Below are 24,612 nucleotides of genomic sequence, written 5' to 3'. Positions count from 1 at the left end.
GGGATTGGACCAGATGCTCTTCCAAACGAACTCCTGTATGGAACTCCAAGAGTATCTTAAGAACATGGGGGCCCAGATATGAACTGTGGATGGGGCTGGCAAGAGAAAGATGTCCTTGTGAGTAAGTTGACCAAGGTTGACAACCTGAATTCAACCCCTGGGAACCCTGTGGTAAGAGAAGAAAACTGACACCCCTCCCTCCTAACCAGGAGTCTTCCGACCTCTGCTTGTACACTGTGGCACATGGGCCCATATACGCATACACACTTCATATGCAGGTGTGTGAACAAAAGAAGGGACATTGATTTTAGTCAAGGGCGATTAGGGAGTATTTTACGAAGGAGGTTGGTTTCAAGTTAGGGCTGAGGACGAGAGGTCGTATAGGAGGCTGCGGTGGGGAGGGTGCTTAGATGGGCGGAGACAATGTGAGTGATTGGCACTGGCTCTTTAAGGAACCAGAAGGATTTGGTGTGGATGGAGAATATCCTCAGAGGTTTCTTAAAGCACAGGGTTGGTAACAAACGAGTGCAGATGGAGTTTAGAGTTCAATGATGTGAGAGCGTTAGCTTTTTGTGTGGTCGGTCGGTTTTGCTTTTGTTTTCATTTTGCTTTGCTTTTGAGATGGCGTCTTTCTACATAGCCCTGGCCGTCCTGGAACTCACGATGTAGACCATGCTGGCCTTGAACTCACCGGAGTTCCTATGCCTTTGCCTCCCAAGTGCTGGGGTTAAAGCATGCTTCGTGGCACCCAGATTGAAACGCTTCAACTTCAAAGTGCATTCTGTAGGCGTGAGGGAAGCGTTCAGTTATTTTCATGTCATGTTAGCTGAGCCTATGGTCTGTCCCTCCATACATGGGCAGACAGAAATGGATTCTTCTGCTTTAAGGCCTCACCGAGGGAGTGTCCTGGCCCCGCTTCCCCGTCAGAAGGGTGCTTCTCATATAGAGTCCAAGGAGGCGGGATCCAACTGTCTCTGTACTTTAACAAGTGTGTGGCTGTCCACACATGGGCTACCACAGTCCGTCCATCCCCACTCAGAAGGCATGATGATAAAGTGCCCCTGTGGGTGTTTCTCCTGCTGCCGGTTTCGTCAGCACTCAGATCTTAGCACTTTGTATTTATAATTGGTGGTTTTCCTTGCTTTAGTAAGTCTGGCTCTCTGAGGGGCTGCTAGGTGATTCTGGTATTTACCCCGATGCTTGCTATTGCTGTCAAACCAAGTCTTTATATACGCTAGGCAAGACGACCATGGAGTCATATGCTAGCCCTGTGCAGTTGGTTTTGGCATACAACGAAAGGAGAGATACGTGGCTACTGTTCAGGACAGTTTTTCTCTCTGCAGAGCCTTACCTGCTGTAAGGATGAATGAGAATTCCAGCTCTGCCCTAGGTCGAAGACAGGAGTCTCCACAGACTTCCTCCTCTCTCTCTCCCCTCTGCGTTCCCTCCTTCCTGCTTACACGTGCAAGTGTTCTCTCCCCCCACTTCCCTTCTCCTTCCCTTCCCTCCTCCTCCCCTCCTCCTTCCCTCTTCCTTCCTTTCCCCCTCTCTTTCTCCCTTATACATTGTTGGCTGCAGACGATGGCTTAGAGTCGGGAGAAACCTGTGCTCTGGCCTCTGTGTAATCACACGGTCCCTGTAACTGGGATCAGGACAGGGTCTGACTGGACCCCTCTGCTCTGCTCCTTCCCCTGAGGGTGTCCCATGTGGGAAGTGTGGTCACCCGAGCTCTCCTTTTCTGTGACTGTTGCCAGGACGACAGCTCAGGAGCCGAGCCTCCCGGTCTTTACCACCTTTACCTGCTGCACCCGGCCTTCCCCTCTGTCCTCCTGGACCTGAGCAACACCACTGGCATAGTGACAGCTGCGGAAGGTGAGTCCCCATGACAGAAGAGTGTCCTGCCGATCGATACCTTTGCTCACCAAGGGAAGGATAAGGGCGTTTCAAGAGGCAGTAGTGTTACTTCGCTTGGTGTCCCCCGAACCCGGGCTTCGCTGGGGAGCTTTCTCAGTTCTAGGGTGAGAATACATAGTCTCTGGATGTGCTGAGAGCTGAGGGGAGGTGTACCCTCACTCCAGGACTCCAGGGGTGAAGGTGGGGCCTCCACTGTGTGCCCGATGACTGTAGGGTTTAGGATTGGCAGTTAACTGTGTGGGGAATAATGGAAGGAGAGATGTTGGTTTAGCCTTGCTTCTGTGAATATTAAATACATTGTATCGAAAGTGGAGTCAACAGAAGAAAGAAGCAGAGGAGAATTGTTACGATAACCTGACCACTCTGAACCTTTGGGAGTATTCTTCTTCATTGTGCATCTGTCTAAGTCAACTATAAAGCAGACTTGAGAGCTTATCCTGGAAAGACTTCATTCAGGAACCCCAGCCCTGGAAACAGGCCTACTGCTGTCTGCGGGTCTCAGCTGGGTGGGCAAGGAGAGAGACCAGTCTAGCCACATCTCCCCGGTGTCTTTCTTTTCCAGCTGGGGAGGGAACAATTTGACAGGCCTCATAGAGCAGGCTGACCTCAGACTGGTTCTGTAGCTGAGGATGGCCTTGAACATCCTGCCTTTACCTCCCAAGTGTTTGATTGCAGGTGTGTAACCCTCACACCAAACTCCTTCATGCCTTTTTATTGCCCCCGTCAACTTGCTCCTTACACTTCACTGCCTTGAGCTGAGGCAGTACCATCTGCTGTCCTCTACGCACTGGGCTTCATGGGACAGAAAAGCTCATCCGGAATGTGCAGGCTGTCAACTGGGTGGGGAGTGGGTGGGCGTCGGCTTGCAAATCCACACACGAGATATAAATAAGCTGGTTTGCAACTTCTTCATGAGACTCGGTAAATAAGAATCTCACAGGCCGGGGATGTAGCCCACTCGGCGGAATGCTCGCCTGGCACGCAAGAGGCCTGGGGTTTGATCCCAACACCGGGGAGGTAGAGGCAGGAGAGTCAAAGGTTGTCCTTGGCTACAGAGCCAGCTCAGGGCTGCCTACCAAGCTAGGCCAACACTCTGCCCTGTCATCTGTGTGTCCTCCAGAGTAAAGCACTGCAGTTGCCTGAAACCCTGGGCAGAAGAGAAGAGAAGAGTGGCTATAGAAGAAGCAGGGCGAGCTGAAGCAGCGGATGGGAGGGACACTGGCTGAGTTTGAAGCCCATAGTGACAGCGTAGTAAGGGGAGGTGCCAGTGAGCCTGACAGGGAGTAAAGCTCTACAGTTGTACGGAAGGAAAAAGAAAGAAGAACCTCACATTCTTCCCTTTCAGACTAGCACTGCTAATTCCTATTTTAAAGCCAAGGCAGGACCTTGTGCTTGTCGTGCAAACCCACGCCATGATGAGCTGCGCTGCTGGCCAGAGCCATCCCTCTCCTGCTAACTGCTTCCCGTCCTTGTCCTTCCTCAGTTGGAGTCAACGACATCTGGAAAGATGCCTTTTATGTCACCAGGACAACCGGGATGAGCCCCGAAGGACACACTACCTCTCTGGTGGTCAGCAAGCTTAGCCTGCGCTGGGGACTCATGGAAGGCCAGATGGTTCAGCTGAAGGAGACCACCCCGAAAATCGGCCGTGGGGAACTGCGAAGATTCCTATCTAGGATAAAGTTTGTTGATTCTCCCTACCAGGTAACTAGCTTATTAATTACTTCTTAACTAAAAAAGAAAAAAAAATTTTATCACATCTACGTGTGAGGCTCACACATGTCCTGACACAGGTTTAGTGGTTAGTGGACAGTTACAGAAGTTGGTTTTCTTCTGTGTGGGTTGTCAAGCACTTACAGATGTGGAATTTCTTAACCACCCCAGTGACTGGATGGGGTAGATCTTCCTGGCATTTACTTACGTAGGGACCACTGATCTTCACGTCCATGCAACTCCGGTTGACAGAACCTATATACTACAGTTACCTCGCTAAAAACACCAGCCCTTTCCCTTAAAAAATTTTGTGCCAAGTTCAAAGTTGAAGAGCTTGTCACTGAGAAGGACCAAGTCCCTGGGGCTCACGAACTGTCGGAGCTCAGCTACAGGGACTGGGAAGAAGCATTCCGATCTTTAGATTTCCCCCTGCTTTGGAAATCCCATGTAAAGAGGGTAATAACAGTCCTTTCCCCACAGATGTAGTGCAATGGAATTCTTCAGATTCGGAAGAACTCTCCGGCCCGGCCCCTGTGTCAGTTCCCTCGGGAGGATGACCTCGGGGCCACGCAGCACTTGAGACCACTGTACTTTGGCAGCCAGTTGGAGCTGTGGGACGTAGCATGGTCCGCTTAGCTGGGGAGTCTCGCAACCTTCCTGTCCTTGCACTAACCCCTTCTCCTGAGAACTCTGTGTGGATCATTTGGAAATGTGACTTAGAGCTGTTCTATTTTTATTTTTTTTGTACCTTTAATTTATAAACCCTTGTGGGGAAATCCAGAGGCCTACGAGCAGGATAAGTGTTGTTTTGTATTAGGCCCTGTGTGTGCGTGTGCGTGTGCGTGCGTGCGTGTGTCTGTGTGTCCAATGTTGTAACAATTTCTTTTGAGATACGCCCCAAGCTTCAGGGATCCCATTTCTTGACCTCGTGAAGTTCGTCTGGCTCAGCCATCTTCTGCGTCTGGATGGCCTATCTCTGATCCCGAGGGTCACACACCACTGTTTTCCCTCCGCCTGTACTGTGGTTCCTCTCCAACTCTAGACAGCAGTGAGAAACACTGGACGTTACAATGGGGCTGGTTATCCAGTAGGCTCCTCTGTCTCCCAGACTCTCCACCTGTTGAGTGGCCATGAGAACAGACATGCTTCTGTCACAGAGGGTAGGGAGGGACTTTCGAAGACTCCTTGTGTCATGCCCTTTGCACTTAGATGGCGCTGCAGCTATGAGCTTCGATTCTGCAGTAACGGCAGAGGGGTTGCATGCACACTGTCCTCGGCTTAAAGGTTGGCAGTCCCGCGGCCTTGTCCTGCTGCCGCTCTACCCTCTTGCTCTGAGTCTTCTCTGGGGCAGCTCCATCTCTTCCCGCATCCTCTTTCATTCAGGGATCTGCTTCTGCTCTGACCCATGTTCTTCCCTCCTTGTAGAGCGTTGGAGCATATTCTGAGTTAGTTCTCATGTAAATACTGTAACTTTTTATAATAGTCAAGTTCTTCAGAACTATCGCCATCCTTTTCTGCCCCTTCTATGTAAATGCGTGACCTCTTTTAACTCTTTCAAATGTCTGTCATTATCCGATATGTTGTCCGTTCTCATGGTGGCCAATGAAAACTTGTTGAGGAAAAAAACAGGTTCTCTCCTCACTTGGGCGTGTGTCTGTTTAGCTTGTGTTAATAAAGAAATCCAGGAAACTAGATTCTAGGTGTAAGGGGCTACTATGAATTGCCCACAATAGGTGTTATGGGTAACAGAGGTTGGTACCTGGTCCATCCTGCAGACTGGCCTCACCAGACTTCTTGGTACCTCTGCCATAAAGGCCAGAAAAACATATTTGAAAGTCATATGGGACCAGGTTGGCTTTGAGTAGGGGAAACAATGAATGGGATCCTTTACAGTCTGAAGATGGTTCTAGGTTCATTTCTAGTAAGTTGAATTTCTGCCAATAAAAGGGCTTAGAATATAGTTTGTGGACTAGTTTTCAGTGGACCAACATGTCAAATGGGTGGTTGTCCTAAGGCCTGGTTGAGCCCCCCTAGGCACAGGGTGTCCTCTGCAGCGATGTCCATGGAGAAGCCAGCCAGTGCAGGAAGGGGTACAAAGATGCCCAGGGGAGACCTGGTGTCGCTGGAGGCTGTTTACGCTGGTTGAGTCTTAGGGGAGAGGAGGCGACACAGATGCTGTCACTGAATGTTCCGTGTTCTGGTAAATAACACCCTAACTTCTCCTTACTAGAAGTGTGAGTCGCTTCCTCACTGAGTGCAATGGAAACTCTAGGCTTACCTCCTGTTGCAGCTGGTACAGAAAGGTAGCTAAGGGCTGAGAGGGCTTCATCCGGCCTCCTGTCAAACGCCTCCCTAAACTTCCTCCTCCTCGCAGGCAACGGCTCACCCAGTTATCCAAGATAGGAAGTGTTCAATGTGGCAGCCCGCAGAACCAACCTGAGCACTCCTCGGAAGTAGTGCCCTGTGCAGGGCAAGGGTCTCCCCTCCTCTCGGCTTCCCCTTTCCTTCCTTTGTAAGCCCCCCTCCCCACCCTGCACAACATCCTCCCCAGCCCCCAAACATGTGGCGTGGTGACACCAGTTAACCCCAGTAATGTGAACCTGCTGTCCACGTTACCTGTGTTGAGGAGCAGCCGGGTTTGTTGCCGGAAAGTACCGTTTAACATGTGAACTGCTACAGAACAAATAAACGCTGTGTACAGGAAGACACACGTGTGCCCTTCTCGTTCTTCTTGCTAACCAGGATTCTACTTCCCTTGTAGAAAGAAGGTGCATAGACAGCTGGCATCCCTTGTGGGGGAAAACAGTAGGACCAGTTTCTGAGATGAATGGGCAAGTGGGTCTCCAGAGGGGAACATCTGCCCCGGTCTCAACGGTAGAATGAGATGTGCGAGACTCCTCTGGGAGCCCGGGAGGCCATTTCTAGAAGGGATCCTGATGCTATAGGTTGTAGAAACCTCCATGTGGCAGCATGCTACCCTCCTAATGGCTTTTAGGGCCATATTTGTTGTTTTAAAATTTTATTATTTCATGTGCCATGGCATGTGTGCAGACGTTAGAAGACAACTTTTAGTCTGTTTCCTTCCACTGAGGGATCCAGGAACCCACTTCAGGCTGTCAGGCATGTGTGGTAAGCACTTAACCTCCGAGCCACTTCACCAGCCTAATTTTTTTTTTCTTTTTTTCGGAGCTGGGGACCGAACCCAGGGCCTTAAGCGCTCTACCACTGAGCTAAATCCCCAACCCCCAGCCTAATTTTTTAAAAAGCTGTTTTGAGATTTATTCTGTGTATATGGGTGGTTTGCCTGCCCATATGCACATGCTTGTGCCTGTGGGGGCCAGGAGAGGGCGCTAGATCCCCTGGAGCTGGAGTTACAGCCGGTGGAATGCCACCGTGAATGGAATGCAGGTCCTCGGGAAGAGCAGCCAGGGCTCTGAACCGCCGAGCCTTCTTTCCAACTCTGTAACCAGCCCGTTTAATCATGCTTTACTGGCCACCACGAGGGCTCGAGACACTTGTAATGCAAGTGCTCAGGACGCCCTCGTGGTGTCTCCATCTTCCTGCGCCTGACTCCCTCAGGAATCCGAGCACATCGCAGATAAGCCACCATCAGATGGCTCAGCAGTGTTTCGTCAACTTCCAGACAGCTGAGCTCTCAAAGGTAGGAACTGTCTTACACTTGCCCTTTTTATCTGCGTCACGTAGTCTAGAACCTGCCTTAAGCGATCAGGGAAGAGAAGGTGGTTCTGGAGACCGAGATGGATAGAGCGAAGCAGTGTGAAGGGGAAGGAGGCAGAGCAATGCCCTCTGGGTAGTGGTGGTGCACACCTTTAGATCCCAGCGCTTGGGAGGCACAGGGAGGTTCTCTTAGGCTTAGCTTCTAAAAATAAGGCTCAGGAGACAAGTTTGCTTAAGCAGATGTTGATAGCGAATGACACCTATGGTAGGGCTGAGCCTGCTTCCCAAACCCACTTAACTCCTAACACTGCTCTTCTACAGACGACTCGGTCGCTTCTTTCAGCTCCTGGCTGTTTTCTTGTTGAAACTTCTTGTCCTGTAGCGCCGCGGCCGAGTAGAGGTCTATACTTTCGGAGACAGAGCGGATGGGATGGCTGGGGTGCTGATGGCAACGGGTCGAAGGTTCCCCTGCGTGGACTGCGCAGGTCAGCGGAGGAAGGAAACAGCGGTGGTGCTGTGCCCGGCAACTGGGGGTGGTGTTAAAACTTGTACCGTGCCTACACTTGAACTCCAGCACCATCCTGGTGTAGGTGTTGAAGGTGGTGACTGCTGATGCCATGCAGCAGGTGAAGGAAACCCAGGCCGTGCTAGGGGCAAACACAGGAGGGCCAGTAAGAGTCTGACTCTGGAGAGAAAAGCGTCATGCATTCTACCAGAGACGAGGTGCTGTCTTTAGGGTCATATGGGCGCCTGAGTCTATTGCCTTCTGCCACGATACCGTAAAGGACGGCGACCAGAGGACTTCATTGGCCTTCGTTTTGTAGCCAAAGAGAAAACAGGAGGTCTTCTGCACTGAATTCCCCAACTTGCCACTAGCTGTGCGTTGATGCCTCCCTGTGGTGTGTTTATTTACCCCTATACAATTTCCTAGATCCCACAGACTTCAGGCTCTGATCTATGTGGTGGGCAGGCTCTGACACACCCCTGTCCCCCCTTCATTCTTCCCTCCTTGGCCTGTGTCAAAGAGATCCCTTCACCCTGATCCTGAAGCCTCCCTCCACTGCCCAATGTTGTTGTTTAGAACTTAACTGTTTCCAAGCTGAACCTTTTGAATCATTCAGGAAAACATTTTACTACAGCTCTGAAGGAGTCAATTATTATGGATACTGTGGTTTACACTGTAGTTTATAGTGGAAGCTGGGTGGATCTGAGAAAGGACAAAGCACTTTCCTAAAGACCAGGGAGCCAAACCCCTAAATCTCCCTGTCATCTTGGGAAGCCAAGGAAACAGGAAGTTTTGTGAGGTTAGGACCAGATGCCTGGGGACCAAAGGCTGGTAAAGGCAGGCCCAGAGCTGTCCTATACACTGTTATCCCTGACAGTAGATGCCTTGCAGCCTGAGCCCCAGAGCTCTGTTTCTTTGTGTGTGTGTGTGTGTGTGTGTGTGTGTGTGTGTGTGTGTGTGTGTGTGTGTGTGTGTACAGCCTCTTGGATCTGTCCACCTTATTTGAGGCTACACGTCTTTTGTTGTTTGCCACTAAGTACACAGTTCCACTGGCCTGTGAGCTTCCAGGAATTCTCCATGCCTCCCATCCCTCTCCATCTATACTGCTCAGGGATTGTAGACACATGCTACCGGGTTTGTCTTCTATATGGGTCCGAGGGATTCAAACTCAGGTCCTTAGAGTTCCATAGATCATGCACGCCGTTAGTCTCAGCACTCAGGAGGCAGAGGCTAGTAGATCTCTTGTGAGTTAGAGGCTAGCCTGGTCTATAAAGCAAGTACAAGACAGCCAGGGCTACCCAGAGAGAGAGAGAGAGAGAGAGAGAGAGAGAGAGAGAGAGAGAGAGAATATATGAGAATGGGCAAAAGGCTGACAGGTTGGGGCAAACAGCAAAGCTGACATGGGGCTGGTGGGCTGATTCAAGTCCTCAATGGTAAAACATTGCAGCTTGGGGAAATGGCTAGGATCCGACGTGGGAAAGCCCCACTGTCCCTTGATTCTGATGGAAAGGTGAGCCCAGCAGAGTGTGTATTCTGTGCCATTAATGCCCTCGGCATTTTGTTGTTGTTGCAGTTCTAATGTAGGTTCTCAGGAAAAGTGAGACCTTGGACTCCTGAAGGTGGAGGGGCTCCAAGTAAAGATAACGTTCAGCCTGGATGCGTGGCATACACCTGTAATCCCAGCACTTGGGAAATAGAGGCAGGAGAAGCAGGTGTTCAGGGCCAGCCTTGGCTACATAGTTAGAGGCTACCTTGGGCAATGTGAGGTGTATCCTACGCCCCATAAAAGAAATTTAAAATGATTGATTTGAGCCCTTTGTTTTCAAGGTTAGAGTGTGGAAGGGAATGGTATCGTGCGAGGCAACTGGTGTTGGCGGGCGCTCATGCTGAACTCCAGCACCAACCTTGTGGTGATAGCTGGCGCCAGACAGTTCTATTTCTAGCAGGTTTGGTAGAATTTGAAACTCTGGAGTTAGGAAGAAGTTACTCTTGGAGTAAGGGTGTATATACTGGATGCAAGAGATTTCAGTGGAGGCTCATGGGCGGATCAGATGGAATTTCATCCAAATTTCAAGATTATAATTATTGTCCGTATTTCTCTAATACCCCGAGTCATAAGCTATAGAACAAAGTTCCTACAAGCCATGTAAAACCAGCCTTGCCGCTCAAGGACAGTGTGTAGATCAGACAAAGAAGCCACTGTCACTGCCACTGAGCAGAAACCCTGACCAGATTGCATCCTAAGAGAAAGAATGTTCTGTGCACCCTCTGAAGGCAGAAAGAAGAGGTAGATAGATAGATAGATAGATAGAGAGATAGATAGATACAGATGATAGATACAGATGATAGATAGATAGATAGATGATAGATACAGATGATAGATAGATACAGGTGATAGATGATAGATAGATACAGATGATAGATAGATGATAGATAGATAGAGATGATAGATAGAGATGAGATAGATAGATAGAGATGATAGATAGATACAGATAGATAGAGAGATAGATAGATACAGATGATAGATACAGATGATAGATAGATAGATAGATGATAGATACAGATGATAGATAGATACAGGTGATAGATAGATGATAGATAGATACAGATGATAGATAGATGATAGATAGAGATGATAGATAGATAGAGATGATAGATAGATACAGATAGATAGATACAGATAGATAGATAGAGATGATAGATACAGATGATAGATAGATACAGATGATAGATACAGATGATAGATAGATACAGATAGATAGATAGATGATAGATACAGATGATAGATAGATACAGATGATAGGTAGATAGATGATAGATATAGATGATAGATAGATAGATGATAGATACAGATGATTGATAGATAGATGATAGATACAGATGATAGATGATTGATAGATAGATACAGATGATAGGTAGATAGATAGATGATAGATAGATAGATAGATAGATAGATAGATAGATAGATAGATAGAGACAGAGAGAGGAGGGGGTCTCCCTGGTCCTGCTCTGCATTTGACTGGCGGATGAGGCAGACCTGGAGTTGGGTTGGGAAGGTCCAAGGCATGAGGGTTACTTACTAGAAAGCCCAGCCATAATTCCAAGAGTGTGGTCTCCAGTCCTCCGGACCCAAGTTGGCAGTTGCCTGGAAGACTTGCAAATATAGCATATGAGCTACCATCCCCAGCAGGCCTATGGAGGAACAAGAAAGCAGAGGCTTGTGTGGCATCCAGCTATTGGCACCCAGGTCAGTCTGCCCCAGGCATCTCCTCGCGCACCTACAGTGGTCAGGAGCGGTGACAAAATCTGAGTTGGTCTCATGGCCATTGCTCATTTTGAGTTCTTCCTAGACGTTGGTCTTCACCGTGTGTGTGTGTGTGTGTGTGTGTGTGTGTGTGTGTGTGTGTGTGTGTGTGTGTGGTTTTATTTCACTTTAAATTTTAACCAGCCGTGGCAGGGAGGTAAAGCTATATACTCTGGTTGGAAAGTAAAGCCAGCCAAAAGTTTTACACGTTGAGGAAGCTTGCAAATAAAGGAACCTAGAAGTGAGGGCACGTCTGAAGGACAGAACAGTTTCACATGCTACCTCAATTTAAAGCGAAAACTTAAGTTGCCTTACTGTCACCTCTCTGCGTGTCATTGTAGGCACGAGCGTGCGCGGCTGCCTGTGTATATGCACGAGGGTCCTCAGGCTTCCCATCTTAGTCCCTCAAGGTCTCCTGCTGAATTTGGAGCTCACCACTCTTTGCCTAGGCTAGCTGGCCAGCAAGCGTTAGTGATGCCCCTGACACTCTCAAGCCCAGAGCTGGGGCCGCAGGTGCAGGTGGCCACGCCCAGCTTTTTATGTGATGCTGGAGATTCTAACTCAGGTCCCCCAGCTTGAGCACCAAGAGCTCTTACCCATTGAGCCACCTGCCCAGCTCCTCCCCCGCCTTTTCTCCTTGCCCCCCAGGCCTTTCCTCCTCTCAGGGACACAATTCCAAGCCTTGAAAGGTGGCTCTTCACGAGGACCCCTGTGAACCAAGGCATGGTGCTGTACACCTCGAATGCCAGCCCTTGGAAGTGTGAGGCCACCCGGCGCTTGAGTTACTCTGTCTGTGTAGTCTTCCTACCCAGGAAGGCCCTGGGCTGTGTCGCTGCACGGTCACTCACCTGACAGGACCAAGCAGACTGCTGCAAAAGCGCTTAGCTTGAGCCCACAGCCAGGGTTGCTGGTGAGAAGCAGATCTGTCAGTAGCAGGAGGAAGCTGATGAATTGAAGTCCGATATAGGCAGTTTGTGCTCCCAGCGACAGCCAGAGGACCTCTGCGAGGAGCCAGGGAAAGAAACCCCACCCAGACGGTGAGCAACCACTGTGGACGCACGTGCCCACTAGAAGTCAGAGGCCCGGAAGAGCAGGAGGAGAGAGACAAAGCTGAAAAACAAGCACCCAGTGTCCACGAGGAACCTGTGTATCACTGTGCGTGTGCGAGTGGGAGCATTATGTTTTTATTTTCTGGTCCTCTCTCCTCTTTTAGTAAGGAAAAACTTGGATGAGGCAGCGTCCACCTGTAGTCCCAGTGGTAGAGACAGGAAGAGAGTGACTTCTCAAGGCTAGCCCAGCTACAGAGACCCTGTCTCAAGGAAACAAAACCAAAGGCAAACATCCCCTCCCCCAACACTAAGAAAATAGGGAGGGAAAGGAGTGTTTTTTGCCTTGTGAGCTGCATTCCCACATGTGAGAGTGAGGTAGAGAAAGGAGATCACAGCGCAGTTTAGATCCAGAGAGGCCCAGGTCCACAGTTACCGAACACAGCACGTACTTGCCAAGGGCCCCCAGGGGAGGTGGAGGAGAGAAGCCTTCTCCATTAGCCACTCCCCTCCAAATCGGAGAGCGGGGTGACATGAGCCTTGCAACGTGGCAAATTCCAGTAGTCCTTTCTCACCTCTCTGGGCTGGTGGTGTGAGTTCAATGAAACGTCGGCACTTCTCCCCTGAAACACAGAAGGGTCAGTGTCACAAGGCGCTTCTGGGAACTGTGGCATGGAGATGGCCCGCGGAGCCCTGCTCCATGTGCTCTGACAGCCCCCGAGGAGCTCACGGCACCACTCAGGTGATGTCTGTTTGAAAACCGGAGCAAAAGCACTGATGAATTAGGCATCATTTCCTGGCCTTCACCTCTGATTGTGAAGATGAAGAATCTAGGTCAGAGCTTCAATTTCCTGCCTTGATGTTAACAAGTCCTTCTCTGATGGACCAAAACTATGTGTAGAACTGGGACTGGGACAGGGTCAGATACCACAAGGCTATGGGTAATAAGCATCTGTGCTCTCTCCTCCCTCCCTCTCTCCTTCCATCCCTCCTCTTCCTCCCCTTCCCCTTTCTTACCTCCCTCCCCCATTTTTATTTCTCTTCCATGTTTTTTCCCCCTTAGCCCACTTGGTAGAAATTTTAATATTAAGTTGAACATGATCTCAGGTTTTAGAACTCTTCCAGGGCCCCAGTGTGACTTTTAAATATTCTGAATGGGGAAGAGGAGGAGGCAGAGGCAGAATATAGGTGTCGTTCTTTCTAATCAAAGGCATACACATTGACTGGTGTGGATTGAACAGTGTTTTTTCAGAGACTTAGAAACATCTATCTGTAGTTCCTCCAGGGCATCCTAAAATCAATCAATCAGTCTTCTATATTATCTCTATAATATCCATCTTTTATACTATGTATCTATCATCTGTCTTTCATATTATCTATGTATGTATCTAAGTATGTATGTATTTATCAATCTGTCTCTTTTCATCTATCTATCTATCTATCATCTATCTATCTATCTATCTATCTATCTATCTATCTATCTATCTTTCTTTCTTTCTTTCTTTCTATCCATCCATCCATCCATCCATCCATCCATCCATCCATCCATCCATCCATCTACCATCTATCCATTTTGAAACCCCAGGAATCAACACAGGGCTTGCACATGCTAATTATTCAATCCCAGCACTACATGTCCAACTCTTTTCAAGACTGTCTCACTAGACAGTCCAGTGTGCTCTTGAAATCACCATCTATCTCAGGTCTTCCTCATACTCCCCATCCTCCTGCCTCAGCCTCTGGAGTGTTGGTTCTGTCTATAGGAGCATGCCACTATAATTTCCCCTTACCCTTTAAACTGCAACACTAGTGCTTAGCCAAAAAGGGAGGAGGACTGAGGTGTGCTGTACCTCCGCCCTTTTATTTAACAGGAGCGTCAAGTCCTACAGGAATGAAGTTGCTCATGCAGAGGTCTGGTTGGGCAGAACTAAGGTTGTTTCTAACAGCAGCAGTAGCCCGCTTGAAGGAAGATTCTAACGATTCTAATGTGTCAGGTCTGAAAGCTAACGCGTTGTTAAGCCAGATTTGCTGAAGTTAGAGAAGATGAGAAGCTTCAGGGGGATTTTGACTGTATTAAAAGGGGCCACAGAGAGGAGAGGGGTAGCAGAAAGTAGAGCTTGGGCGTGAGGCCCATGAGGGTTTGGGAAAACATACACCTTCCCTTTGCTGCTCTGACTCTCCTCAGCCCATTGGACTTTCTTTGCCTGCATAAGATCCCAAGATTGCCCGCCTTAGCCTGGTATGGTGTCTCATATCAGTACTCAAGAAGCCATAGCAGGAGTTGCGGCAAATTCTAGGTCAGCCAGGTCTACACAGTGAGTTCTAGGACAGCCTGGGCTACCAAGTGAGTCAATGTCTCAATAAACATTTTTCTCTTTGAGAGGGCAGGCGAGATGGCTCCAGTGCATGCTTGCCAAACCTGGCTACTTGAATTCGATCCGCTGGCCCCCCAGCTGGAGGGGGAGAATGGATCCCTGAGCACTGTCCTCTGACCTCCACATGCATATGCAAACCCCTGTACACAGCCGCACACAACACAAAGAAAATGTAATGGAGAAAGCAGGTCGGGCCCTGCAGCTGGTGTGAGAGAATTACCTGGCTCTTCCACGGTTTCCTCACAGGATAGCCACATGCCACTGCGGAAGGTAAGGAAGGAGAAGCGGTCATCCCCAGCCTCCCAGGTGTATTGTACCACCTCCTGGGCTGATGTGTTGGTGATGCCCCCATCCAAGGACATCGGCATGTCAAAGCACTTGGCTGCCAGACTTTGCCCGCACAGGGGCTTGGGCACCTTCTGTGCCCCCACAAACCACTCGCTGCTGAGCAGGGATGCTGTGGAGAGGCCGAGTGATAGCATGTTGAGGATGGCAGAAACGAAGGTCCGCTGGTCAGAGGGACCCTTCTGGAACTCCATCTGTAACACACAAGCAGGGGAGGACGACACAGAGCTGAAGAGTGTGCCCCACTCTCTCATCTTCCCTTCATCACTGACGAGCAAAGCCTGCCACTCGAACGCTTTCTCCGGGAGCCCCGTGGAAGCCTTGCTTCTACGTGGCCAGGAGCACTGTAGTGATGTTCGCCGTTAAATTGGACCCCGTGTGGCTCCTGCAGCGCAGCAGTGATTTTCATAGGCAGGACAATGGATAGACCCGGGACAGGCTTCCAGAGGGACAAAGGTGATACCAGACGGGAGACATTAAGGTGGGGGATCCTAAAGTCAGAGTGAATTGGATGTGAGCAGGGCAGTATCTTACCTATCTGCATCTGGAGGCAGGAGAGTTCCGTGTTTGCCTGGTTTCTGGCTGGCAAGCCCCAGGGAATGTGTGCACGTGTGCCTGGGTGGAAAACCTCCTCAGGACCCCACTTAGAGTTTGCAGCCTCAGGCAGAGGCAGCAAGGGGACAAGGACAGCTCATTGCAAATGCTCTGAGCTGTCAGCCCCCTTTTGCCTACTTTTCATAATTATTTGTTCATGTATATAAAGTAGTAGGTTTTATAGTGACATTTCCATACTTACATATTATATTTTGCTTAAATATTTCCCTAAATAATTTATTGTTTCTAATTTTATGTCATATGTAATATACATCAATCTAGAGTCTGTGTTTAAGAGAAACATGCATTATGTCTCTCCTCTGTTATCCCAAGCCATTCTTCTCTCTCCTTTTATTCACCTTTTATTCTTCTGCTTTTCTATCCTGTAGACATACATTTATTCATATATATATACATATAATATATATTATATATATGGGAAAATGCAATATTTGTCTGAGTCTGGCTTATTTTGTTTACCACGTTTCACTTGTTTTCCTATAAATAGGTTTATTCCTTACAGCTGAAGGTAACTCCATGGTGTGTCTGTATGATCAAGTTGTGTCACCCCAGGGGAGGCAGTTGGAACTTCTGTTGCCTTCAGGATAAAAGTGAGAGTGTACGTATCTCATTCTGAGAATGCTTGCTTAGAATGCATGGAGCCCTGGGTTTGAACCCAGCACTGTGTAAATCCAGTGCAGTGGAGCATACCTGTGGTCTCAGGACCTGAGGAGGAGAGGCAGGAAGGTCATTCCTAGCTACTTTGAAGTCAGCCTGGGCTACATCAGATCCTGTCTCAAAAGTAAAGACCAGTGTTAACCGTATCAACCTCATTACGATGATGCGATTTGAACTGAATTTGATTTAGAAAAATAATCGTGGTCCGTTTTGAGCACCATAAGGTTCTTTAGTAGCAGGGGAGCAGCAGAGAAGCCTGCGCTTAGCTTCCAGATGGTTCATAAAGCAGACCGCCCTGAGCTTCCGTGAGATCTCTCCCATCAGAATTAATCAGACCCAAATCTGCTTAGCTTAAAGATGTAGATAACCTCCCAGGCCAACACACAGACTCCACAATCTCCGTGTACCCCAGCTTAGCAGAGTCTACATCTAACAGCTTATGAGGGTGACCCCTCGCTCTTCAGGATCTCCGGGGATGGGAGCACTCCACACCACACGCACCGCAAACGTGACACCGATCCCGCACACAAACATCCAAAACGTAAAACGCAAGAATAAATGGCCCCTGGAAATATGATTTTTAAAAAGAAGCACCCGACGCGTGAACACCAAGAAACATTAAGTCTTTGTAAGACTCAGGGTGACCTGGACCGAGGACAAATCAGTTCATGGATCAACCCATCTAGGAGCAGGAGGGATGGTGGCTTACCAGAGTCCACCGTCATTTGCCGTCTGCTCCACACGCTCAAAGACGTTATCTTTCTTTTGGTCTACAAAGTTACTGGCTTCCACCCTCGTTCCAGCTTCATGAGCTACCCTTGTGGAGTATTCTGTTTATTGATTTTCATAAATTAGCAGCCAACATAGTAGGCTTCACGGTGGCATTTCCCCTTTGCTCTTGCTCTTTGTCCCCAACTCACTGCCTACTGCCACCAACCCCTTCCTCAACCCTTCCATTCTACGACCCACTCCCTCCTTCCATTTAGAGCTTTTCTCCTCACGATCCCTTTATGGTCCACGAAACTCCTACATGAAAATAATCAGAGCACCTGTAGATGAGAGAAAGGCAGTGTTCTCTCTTCTGGGTTTGACTTATTTACACAACATATGTGTGTCCAAGTCCATATATTTTCCTGCAAATTTCGTGATTTAATTTTCCCTCCCAGATGAATACAGTTCCATTAAGTATGTACAGCAGATTTTCCATATCCATCTGTGGTAGTCATGTAGGTTGGTTCAGTGCCTTAGCTCCCATGAAAACTGTGGCATTGGACATGATGTGTGAGCATTTTTGTGTGTGTGTGGGGGTATCCTTTCTAATTATCTGATATCCATAGCTTGAACAGGAAAAGAACTTCAGGTGAACATGTTCTCTAATCATTCTATAAAAAGATCAAAGCTGAGATCTAGGCAATTCCCAATCTCCACCCATGGGTTCTATTGTAATAGGGATATTGAGCCATCTACTCTCATTCCATACCAGATCAGCTCTTGGCTTTATCATTAATCCATTTCAAGTCACATATTTACATATGTCCCTGTAGGTTATTCAGAAATAAAGAATATCGAGGCTTACCTCAGGGATGTATACCTTGTGGCCTCAAGCAAGATGCCAAGCAGATAATGAAAGAGAGGATTCGAGAAGCAAAGGATGAACTTGAAAATGACCCAAAGAGGCTCTTTCCAGACAGAACACCCACCAGGGATAGGTGTTGTCCTCTCTTGTGTCTCCACTGGTTGGAGACAGGGTCTCAGGTAATTTGTGACCTCAGTCTGACTACGTGGCTTTGTGCTTTGAAGCTGATCCCCGATCCTCCCGCCCCACCTCTCACATGCTAGAACTACATATATGTGCTGCCTTGTCCAGAATTGTGAATGCTGGGCGAGCGCTCTACTGAGCTTCCACAGCTCCAGATTGACAGTTAGAAGGACATCTCACCAGGGAGACTTTTCAACAATTCCTATCCCCTGTGCAGCATCTTTCGTCACATGACTTCTCTATGTAGCTGACACTTCAAACTCAAAGAACAAATCTCATTTCCCATGTTCCTTAGGTGTCTCTAGAGTGACAGAACCTAAGAAGAGCTCTCTCTCTCTCTCTCTCTCTCTCTCTCTCTCTCTCTCTCTCTCTCTCTGCATATGCTGACAGATCCCTTCCTGAGGTGACCCTCTCCTCTCTAAAGAGACAGGGTACGAGCCCTGTAACTGGCACAGTAGCATCTATGTACATTAACAGAAAAACATGGCATTAGCGAATGACAACAAGGACAGCCAGTTGACAGGGTGCACCTCTTCACAGAGCCAGGGGCTAAGGTTTCTCCTGCGAAATCAAAGGGGGAAGCTGGTTACCTTGGCCATGGTCGGCGTCTGGTGGCCTGTCGGGAAGGGTGGACAGATTTCGTCTGCACAGGTCTCTTTGGTGCAAAGCAGCAAGAGAGAAAGCAGAGTTCCCTCCCTCCTCCCTTGCCTTCCCACCCCTCCCGTTCTAGCTCATAGTTTGAGGAATGCCTCTTGATTAAATGCTGCTATGCAGTGAACGTGGGCATTTAATAATTGACAGTGTAATCACAGCCCAGATGTTCCTGGAGATTATGCCAGAGTCCAGAGCAGCACAGATCTGCTCTTGCAGAGGGGACATTCTGTACAAAAAGCAAAGAGCGATTGAAGTTCCCTCTACCTCTTGTTCCCTAGGTGAGGGGTGTGACCAGCCAGGGCTAGACTTTTTACAGCAATACACAAAAAATATTGATCCACTCTAACTTCTCAGTGTCCTGCAGGAAGCAGCTTTAGGGTTTGCATTGTCGAAGCCTCAGGAGTCACAGATAGGACTACTGGCTTGTTTGGTGTGCAGTCTCCCTTTTCTGGGCAGTTCGTGAACAGTTGCTCCTCTCCGCTCATGTTGAATGTGTTGGGTGGGGACGAAGATGAGGATGGGGTGGAAGAGAGCAGGTCTGAAGATCTGGAGAAGAGCTAGGGTCCGATGGTCCTATAATGACCATCGTTTTTTCCCCAACTTTCAAGCAAATGGACATCTTTTTATTTTCCCCAAACAAGCTACAACGACAGCAGCAGCAACAACGAATCCAGTCAACTGTTGAGGAGTGGGTCACATCTATCCTTTGGGCAGTCATTAGAAACACAGAGCATTTTTTCCGTCATCACAATCGAACAGACCTACATTTTCCAGCAGCTACTCTCTTCCTTCAACCCAGAATGTCTTCAGTTTCTTCTGACACTTCTCACTCTCTTCCTCCAAAGAGACAGGGTTTCTGTGTAGCCCCGGCTGTCCTGGAAGTTGTAGACTAGGCTGGCCTCGAACTCAGGGACCCACCTTCGGCTGCCTCCTTCTGCATGCCGGGATTAAAGGCATGCTCCACCGCCACCCCGCATTCTTTTGCCCTTTCAATTTTAGTGTAAAAAGCCATTCGTTCTTTGAAAATGGTTTTCTCCTCTTTGTCTTTGCTGCACCATGCCTTTCCTGAAGCTGTTTTTGTTCCTTTTCGCAGTGCGTGTGTGTGCATGTGTGCGTAGCAGGGGCGTGGCACGTGTGGAAGAGGACTCTGAGTTGGTTCTCTTTTTCTAACATGTGAGTTCCAGAAATCAAACTCAGGTCGTCAGACTGACAAGTCCATTCATCGGCTCGACCATCTTTCAGCCCCCCACCCCATCCCCCAAGATCACTTTTATGTGTCACCCAAGCACCCGTTTATTCATTGTGACACAACTCGATTTGCTTTGGGAGAAGGAGACAAGAATTTTGCGGTTCCATTTGGCTCTGGACTAGGCATTCCTGGATGCATGGTTTCTTCATGCCGCTGGGTGGCGCTATACCCCAATACTTTCTTCTTTCCTACCCGTTCCTTTCCTACCAGTCAGCACAAGGCGGGTAGAGGTGGCTCCTCTCTGCAGTACTGCTCCTTTTGAGTTCCCTTGGCTTTTGACCAGATACAAATCTACAGACTGCCATGTGTCAGCCTTATGGAATTCAGGACTGAAAATGAAGGTTGGGGGAGGGGGAGAGCGGTGTCCGGCCACTCCCAGCAAGACCTTTCGAAGGGTTATTCCCTGTAGTTCATTTTTGGTGGCCAGTTGCCGTTCTCAGTGACTCACTAGATCCTCGAATGCCTCCCACGGGAAACGCAACAACAGAAAATAGTTAGCCAGCGTCTCCGGATGGAGTTTTGCGCACATGTTTCTCTCCTTAATTGTATCCCCTTTCTCTCTCCACCCGAGAACAGTGACCGATTCTTTTCCCTTCTTGACGCTTCCACCCTTCAAATACTTGGAGACACGTCTCATATCCCGCCTTGAGTCACCGCTTGGCACAACACCGTGTCTTTGGTTTTTATTGCCTCTGCTCATAAACCGCACCCCCGAAGCCTTAATTGCCTCAAGTTTGCCTTCTTCAGGGAAAAGGGGATGGGCGTGGCAGGGTTGGATGAGGAGGCCCAGAGGTGGGTTTAAAATGAAGCTAATGAAACCCTACCTCTTCGGCCCCTCACTTATTTGAGCTGCTTCCAAGGGCCTGTTGCCCAATCCAAACTTGTAATTTTGTATTATTTTCCTTAAAGGTTTCCAAAATATTAGTTTAGGCCTCCACCGCAGCTCTGATCCACCCATTCCTAGGGTGCTTGGCTGAATACTTGCTGGATGTGACCAGTCTTAGTTTCCTCTCTGAGGCCCCAAAGTCCAATTTCCTCTTTTTAAAAAAAAAAAAAAAAAAAAAAAAAGCAAGCAACCAAGTTTCTGTGCTTTGCCACACAAAAAAATCAGAACACAGCATCCCATTCACTTCCTTTCATTGTCATTTGGGCTTGCTATTTCCCGGACCCGGACCCTTTCTTTTCCTCTTAGAACAGAAAAAGTAACTACTGGTCAATGTAACAGATTTAATTAAGCTTGTCTCCAAAGCTCACAACTCAATGTGGAGACAAATATCCCGCATCTCAACCCAGTGTTTAAACTTGCTGTGTTGGGACTGTTAGTGGGAAGTTATGCTTTCCTGGGGTCATTCATGCACCTTGGCATTCATGACATCACAGTGCCAAGGCCTGAGTCTGGCCGTCACTTGCTAAGGTTCTCAGCCAGCCTTCTCTGTACCGTAGGAAACCATTTTTACTAGCTGTGCATGAAGAGAAATGACGGTCTTGGGACGCCCATACTTTCTAGGCAGAAGTTCAGTTTATTGTATGACGAGTACGCTGTAGATTAGAGGTGATTCAGAAGGTTGAATGAGAGCTGGTGTGCTCACCTCTTCCCTGACACGAGCCTGGGGCTAAGGGATCTAGTCATTTTGTCTCCTAAGCCGCCCACCTAAGATATCTTGTTTGCCCTGCCTTGAGTTTCTCTGTCCTCCCAGGGGCCAGAATTCTTGACCCATGGCCTCATTAAGTAATTCCTTTCTGCTACCCAACAAGCAAAGAGCTGGAGTGGAATTTAAGTGCTTCGGCTGTCACTGGCTGACCCACAAACAGCTCTGCTCTCTGCACCTCCACATTCTGACAGGTACACACCTTCCATGTAACTCATGTGCCCTCTGTATCTGTTAGGCTCCTTTGACTCGAGTGTGGTAAAGCACTATGTTTTAAGGATTGCTGACTCCAGCACTGTCTTCAAGTGAAGGAGTTTGGTATGGCTAACGAGGCTCACGCACACGTGTTGGGAAGTCTACCGGCAAAGACGTGAACACAGAACATGTGTGCAAACATCGTCAGGGACACACCACTCTTTCCAGTTCTCATAAAAAAGCACCGGGGAGCCACAAAAAGACCCCAGAGGCCTGAAGGCGTACCAAAGGCCCTTCTACATGGAGTTTTCAGACAGATATGCCAATACAGTTCTTCACACCTGTGAACATTCCTGCTTTTCCATGAGCAAAGGCTCAGAAAATAGCAATGATCTCATTACCAGTATTATCTTTAGTCTGACCAGAGGACAAACAGATCACTCATAACAGTGACGGATCGGAAATGTTCTGAACATTTCAAGACGGGTGATTCCCTACAGATTAGCATCATGTCATTTTGATGTGGCTGGAGCCTTCCGAACTTTAACTGCATATCGTGGGACATCGAACTCCTTCGTTTGATGAGACTGAGAAAGGTTTCCCAGAGGACATTTATGACCTTTCAGATGCCCGCTCCGTATTTAACTCAGGACCTCCCATTTTACCCCACTTTTAAGGACCCACATAACCCCAAGTGCTCCCAAGGTGGGTCACAAATACTGGCAATTCCCTCATTTAATGCTTGTTGGGAGGGGCCAAAGGAAAACACTTGGGACCTCCCTCCAGCCTTTCCCTTTCCGCTTTGTCATGGAATTGTTTGAAGGCTTTTGCTTTGGCAGTCATTTCCAGGAGAGGAAGCCCTCCTCCCCTCCCTCTGCCTTTCTTCCATGCCCTAAGCTACTGGCTGGCATGAATCAGAGGGACAGCCACATCTGCACTTCCTGTGGGGCAATCTTTCACGTGCAAGTGACTGCTTAGGACACTGGGCTGGCTCCGCTCCGGCTGGCTGCCCGGGTGTCTCCAGGACTGAGGGATTCAGTGATGAAGAGGGGTGCCAGGAACGTAGCTTTCCCTAGAGTACAGGCTCGCCCTTTCCCACCCTAGCGTGCATTCCTTCGTTGCATATTTTCCTTCCCTTTCTCCCCTCATCTTCACCCTCTCTGTCTCGGTGCCTGAGCCAGAGGAGATTTCTCCACGCTTCCCCATGAGTAACCCTCCAGTCGGTGTTTACTACGGCGCCCCAGTTGCCTAGCAGCGGGCGTGGTTGCTATGGCGACGCACCAGGACGTGTTTTGAATTGTTTCGCAGTGCCGGGCCCTTGCGCAGCCCGCGCTTATGACTTCTAGGACGGGTGTGGCAAGGAACCACGAGGTTTCTTCCTCTTTCTCTTCCTGGGGTGGGTCCTGCGTCCGGTTGGCCTACCCGGCATGCAGGCAAGGACCCGCCCAGGGGAGAGACCGGATCCTGGGATAAATTCCTCACACCAGGTGGGACAAGTGCCCCGCTTGCTGTCAAATTTCAAATCAAGCATTTCCCTGTTCCCCCCAAAATGCGGTTCTCTAGGTCCTTTCTGAAGAAGGGGTAAAGTAGGCCTGCCTCGTTTTGTAGATAGGAGAGGTGAGAACATGAACCTCTCAACACATGAGGTCTAGTGGTTACCTACCTGCTTCCCCAGGGACTGACAGGGGAGGTGGGGAGTCCTTTACAGTTTTGATCTGAAGATCTAAAGAGGTTGGAAGGAAAGTGGAATCTAAGGAAAAAGCATCCCATACTACCGGGCCAGGGGCTAGACAGTTCGCTAACCGCTCCCTAGGCCCCAGTACCCTACCAGATACAGAGGCGTCTCCATTGTACCGCTTGAATCCGGTCTTTGATTTGCACGAGATCACAAATGTAGACATGGCAGTCGGCATTCAGTCCTGCAACCCTAGAAGGCTCACTGCTTTTGAAGGAACGTGCCCACACAACAAAGGGCAGGCAGACACTTTTAACAAAAGCTGCAGATTTCGGGTGGCATCAGGGAAGGGCCTCCAGAATGAAGCGAGGGTTCAAGTATTCTGGGCTTTCTATTTCTTAGCTTCATGTCAACAGACTTCCCTGTAAGCCTGCCCCTTCTCTAGAGAACCAATCCTAAAAGATAATAAAATTTCAAGCTCTGACTGGCTTCTGCTCTCACGTTCATATGTGTAAGGGCTCCCCCAGTTGATGGTTGATATTGGGTACTTTTGGGTCTTCTATATGAACTTGGGGAAGCTGCCTTAGCCCACACTGCCGGCTCTTCTCGGTTTTGAGAAGTCTCACAGATGCTCCTGTCTTAGGCTAGCTTGGCCTTCTGAACACACTCGTTCACTGCGCCGTAACCATATATTACTTCCCCCCACCCCGTGTGTGTGTATGTGTGTGTGTGTGTGTGTGTGTGTGTGTGTGTGTTTTCATGCCACTAGAGATCGGGCTCAAAATAGTGAATTAATCAGTTTTCACAACATTTCCAAAAGCTGTGTACCTACCTCCTGGGTGAGACAAACATTTTGAGTCAGCTGACAGGAGTCGCTCATTCACTGATGAGGTTCTGAAACGGGTGTCTCAGTTTCTGCTCCGACCGGTCTTAATTAGTTTCGTGGCTCAGATGTTGAGGGAGAGGATGCACCAGGCCCCCCTCTTGCCAGCAGAGGGGTAAGGTGGTGTGTGGAGAGCTGAGCGAGGATGAATGCCTTCAGTCAGGACATCAGCTTGGGTAGGGCACGGGTTACTATGACGTCACTCTGTGATGTCATAGTAGCAGGCAGGGTTCTCTCCCCTGGATGCCCCACCCACTCCCCTCCCAACCCTAGAAAGACCAGGCTGGGAGAAGGACACCCTCAGTACCTCTCAGAAGCCAGATGTCTCCTGAGGTCTTTTTTTTTTGACCCAATTGATAAGATATAATTGCCCAATTAAACATACAAAGCCCGGTA

General features: G+C 48.8%; 2 protein-coding genes across 2 annotated transcripts in view; one reads left to right on the top strand and one right to left on the bottom strand.

The window, feature by feature from the left end:
- Fam234b (family with sequence similarity 234 member B) overlaps positions 1–6,333 on the top strand; it is a 39,045-nt gene extending 32,712 nt beyond the window's left edge. The window contains exons 11-13 of the mRNA XM_032905528.1: positions 1,755–1,872; positions 3,398–3,618; positions 4,108–6,333. Coding sequence (XP_032761419.1) covers positions 1,755–1,872; positions 3,398–3,618; positions 4,108–4,113 — 345 coding nt within the window. The 3' untranslated portion in view covers positions 4,114–6,333. The remainder of the gene's footprint in view (positions 1–1,754; positions 1,873–3,397; positions 3,619–4,107) is intronic.
- A 1,199-nt stretch (positions 6,334–7,532) lies between these two features.
- On the bottom strand, positions 7,533–24,390 carry Gsg1 (germ cell associated 1). Its single transcript, XM_032905527.1, has 6 exons — positions 24,166–24,390; positions 14,756–15,074; positions 12,613–12,783; positions 11,963–12,115; positions 10,891–11,002; positions 7,533–7,952 (listed from the first exon to the last, which is right to left on the bottom strand). Exons 1-6 carry the CDS (start codon positions 24,211–24,213, stop codon positions 7,607–7,609), a joined length of 1,149 nt encoding a protein of 382 aa, XP_032761418.1. The 5' UTR covers positions 24,214–24,390; the 3' UTR covers positions 7,533–7,606.
- Between the last annotated feature and the right edge of the window lie 222 nt (positions 24,391–24,612).

Source organism: Rattus rattus, chromosome 6, assembly GCF_011064425.1.
Source record: "Rattus rattus isolate New Zealand chromosome 6, Rrattus_CSIRO_v1, whole genome shotgun sequence".
NCBI lineage: Eukaryota > Metazoa > Chordata > Mammalia > Rodentia > Muridae > Rattus > Rattus rattus.
Note: the sequence above shows the minus strand (reverse complement) of the source record. Positions and strands in the feature narration are given on the sequence as shown.

What these genes read in the sequence shown, in the direction of transcription:
- Gsg1 (XM_032905527.1), bottom strand. Translation starts at nt 24,213, where the DNA reads ATGAGCGACTCCTGTCAGCTGACTCAAAATGTTTGTCTCACCCAGGAG. An exon ending in ATGTTTGTCTCACCCAGGAG is followed by an intron (nt 15,075 to 24,165) that starts GTAGGTACACAG and finishes TGTGTGTTACAG; the next exon opens with ATGGAGTTCCAGAAGGGTCC. An exon ending in AGTCTGCTTGGTCCTGTCAG is followed by an intron (nt 11,003 to 11,962) that starts GTGAGTGACCGT and finishes GTTCCTCCATAG; the next exon opens with GCCTGCTGGGGATGGTAGCT.